This window comes from Geospiza fortis, unplaced genomic scaffold, assembly GCF_000277835.1.
Source record: "Geospiza fortis unplaced genomic scaffold, GeoFor_1.0 scaffold403, whole genome shotgun sequence".
NCBI classification, from domain to species: Eukaryota; Metazoa; Chordata; class Aves; order Passeriformes; family Thraupidae; genus Geospiza; species Geospiza fortis.
In genome coordinates, this window is record NW_005054336.1 from 5,178,976 (window position 1) to 5,182,309 (window position 3,334).

At 38.8% G+C, this 3,334-nt stretch overlaps 1 protein-coding gene across 1 annotated transcript in view; it reads left to right on the forward strand.

Moving 5' to 3' along the window:
- Positions 1 to 2: 2 nt before the first annotated feature.
- The window catches only part of TRMT13 (tRNA methyltransferase 13 homolog), a gene marked incomplete at its 5' end in the record, with an annotated part of 5,687 nt that continues 2,355 nt past the window's right edge, over positions 3 to 3,334 (forward strand). Inside the window, 8 exons of the mRNA XM_031057868.1 lie at positions 3 to 23; positions 348 to 394; positions 473 to 539; positions 1,375 to 1,437; positions 1,549 to 1,618; positions 2,044 to 2,150; positions 2,449 to 2,616; positions 2,873 to 2,945. Of these exons, the coding sequence (XP_030913728.1) occupies positions 3 to 23; positions 348 to 394; positions 473 to 539; positions 1,375 to 1,437; positions 1,549 to 1,618; positions 2,044 to 2,150; positions 2,449 to 2,616; positions 2,873 to 2,945 (616 nt within the window). The remainder of the gene's footprint in view (positions 24 to 347; positions 395 to 472; positions 540 to 1,374; positions 1,438 to 1,548; positions 1,619 to 2,043; positions 2,151 to 2,448; positions 2,617 to 2,872; positions 2,946 to 3,334) is intronic.

The following is a 3,334-nucleotide window of genomic DNA, read 5'->3' on the forward strand; positions in this document are numbered from 1 at the left end:
GCGGCGAGCACGGGCACGAGGAGGTGCAGGGACCCCTCTCGGGCCGGGAGCGCGGGTGGGCTCGGGGTGGCCCCGCTCTCGTGGCACGGCTGGACAGGCAGCGCCTGTGCTTCCCTTGAGCCTCGGTGTGCCGGGCACTCGCCCCAGCCCAGCAGTAGCCCTCTCCTTGCATTAGGGGTTTATTCTTTTAAGATCCAGTTAATATTAAGTTCTCGTCTCCGTTTCTCCGTTCCGGTTAACTCACTTATTCTGAATAGATGTTTTATGAAGCTGATGCCCCTCAACAGCTTCTTTAAAACACAACACTGAATGCATGCTGAAATGTTTTCTAAAACTTTTCTAACTAGGAACAAAATGACAGAAAAAGAATTCCGTGCCCTCTTGATCCAAAACAGTGAGTATATGTAAATGCTTTTCCCGTTCTGTGTCACTATTCACATGATACTTACTTTTCTCTCCATTTGGCTTTTAGCACTGTATATGAAGACCAACTACAAAAGCACTTAAAAAAATGTAACTCAAGAGAGAAGCCAAAGCCTGTAAGTGCAGTGTAATTTCAGCACTTCATCTCAGATTTAAGACCTTAAACATTACAGTCCTGCAGAGAATTTTCTGTGCTGACAGCAGCTGTGAGCTGCAGGGCAGCAGGTCTAGCAAAGCACTGCTGTGAGGCAGGATGGAAGCTCTATAAGCACTTGCTGAAATGCAACTCACATTCCAGTCCCCTCATATTCTCTGCCCTTCTCACTTTAATTTGGTACAGCTTTTCAGTTCTTGATTACAAATAAAAATGTTGAATTCATTTTTCTCAGAAACACACCCAGGGGAGAGGCTCTCCCAGTGCCATTCATTTCAGAGGCTGGGGGAGAGGCTGTCCTGGGAAAGCAGAACCGGCAGAGAAGCTCTGGGTATCCCAGGCAGCTGCCCACTCCAGCCAGGCTGGCAGGGAGCCACGGAGAGCTTGGCTGACAGCTGCTGAGTAAAGCAACAGGACATGTTGCTCTTGCAAGAAAGCAACAGGACAACAGCTCTTGCAAGAAAGCAGAGGATGGCTTCTTTATTGCCTGCCTTGCTGCCTTATTAGAATTGCACATTTAGTATTCCCTGGGAAACCTGAAAATGGTCTCTGGAATCTGTCTAGTAAGCCCTGACTGCTTAACTCTTATGAGCATGTTCGATCTTGTAAAACTGTGTCAGAAGAGTCATTTCTGGCTGGGATTCAGGATCAGACTATAGGAAGGAAAATTACTTGGAAAATCTTTGCAGTGGATTCCTATTGCTACATACCTTACCATAAGAACATTGAAGAATTTAGCTATTTACTTCCTGGTAATTAACTGAATCAAATTTCTTTCTTTTTTTTTTTTTTTTAAGGTCTACTTTGTTCAAGATATTAATGCTGGTTTAAAAGATGTAGCAGAAATACCAGAAAAACAAGTGAGTACATTATTTGGTTTCAGGTTCAGTCCTTACATGTTGCAATTTATGACTGCAAAGATACAGAAAATTTCAAAGGTCTCATTGGTGTCACTTTTTTTCCCTAAAAAGGTTCCTCTATCTTCTCTATCTATCGAAGAGCTGCAGAATTTAATTACCAGGTTGAAAAAAGCAAGTAATGGTGAGCTTAATACTAAATACTAAATATCAAATGTTTTAAATTGAATTGATTACATATTTCATTGTTATTTTTCTTGTTAGATACCTGTAAAAATATGAGCTAGGTGCCATAAAACACATCTGAAACAGTTATGAGAGAGACCTCCAAAAGCTAAGTTTTACTGCAAAAAGCAGAATGAAAGAATGATAAAACTCCAATCTGTGTTCCCTTCCTTTTGTTTTTCTTTTTTTTTTCTCACTCAGATGTCACTACAGATAACAGTACAGCTCTGTTATAAACATATGATGATAGATTTACACTCCCAGCAGACTGTTTTGTTAGTGCTACAAACTGAGCTCATGTCACAATTGTAATAATGGGTGTTACAAACTAGGAACCCTTGGAAACTCAAAAGCTATACCTAAAAGTTTTGCATTTGCCTCCAGGCCTGGAACTCCATCTTAAGGAAGAAATATTGTCCCACCAGGCTTTACAAGAAGCCTTAAGTGATCCAAAGAATGGGGAATCTGCTTTCAAACACCTGAAACAACAGGTTTGGTCTGATTTACTAATAACTATAGAGCAGTTTGGACATGGAATTGTGCTGCTGTAAATTTGAGTGACTGGGTGCATAATTCCAGTTGATTTCCACAGAGGAAATGTGATATGGTAAAAGAGAAGATATAATCCCTTTCCTCTGTACACACATCATCTTTTCCCTAATCCCTCACTGAAAGCAAGGCTTAAAAAAGTCTTCTGCAGTTTGGTGAAGGAATAATTTTTCTATAAGGCATTACAAAACACAGGGTATATATTTTCTTGGTTCACAAATAATCTTTTGATGTTTGTAGGCTTCTATTTTAGGTAACATGGAAAGATTGCATTTACTTGGTCCGGGAAGGTGTTTTGTTGAGTTTGGAGCTGGGCGAGGAAAGCTGTCTCATTGGGTTGATATTGCCTTAGAGAACGTTGAAGGTGTTCAGTTTTTGCTTGTGGAGAGGGCAACCACAAGATTCAAGGTAATTGTTCCATTAGTAAAGTATAATTTTTAAACCATTGCCATTGAAGCTGTTAGTATTCATTTTTTTATCCTCAGTACATTTAAATTTTACAAGTTATACATTCCATACTTCACTAATAGCAAATTTGTTAGAAAAAAATCCTGATGTTTAATGTTGGAAATTCAAATGTTGACTTAAAAAGAAAAAAGTCTGACATTAATACCTGGAGCAAAATTATACCAGCCCTATGCAATCTCTTGTTCTCATTAAACAGGTGGATGGAAAACACAAAAGGAGAGATTCTATATTTGAGAGGCTTCAAGTAGACATTCAGCACTTATGTTTAAGTAAGTTTCTTCTTGGCCTGTGTCATTCTGAAATAGAGGCTTATTTTTAAATTTTGAATTGGGGTTCCAGTCAATTTGTGTGTAACATGCTTAAATATTGGTTCTGAAGATTATTCTCAGTGGTTGCTTGGACATGTTGATGCTGTATGTATACACATATGTACACACAGGCATGTGTGAATATACACAGATACACATATACATATATTTTAAATGGAGTTTTAAAGTTTTCTACTTTTTATACACTCATAGGACATCATTATAGGTGAGAAAGTACCAAAACAAATACATTTTGAAGGTTTTCTAGCACTTGCACAATTAAACATGTTTGCATTGTTTGTTTTATGTGTAGAATTAAGCAAGTGATGCACCATCAATGCTACAGAATC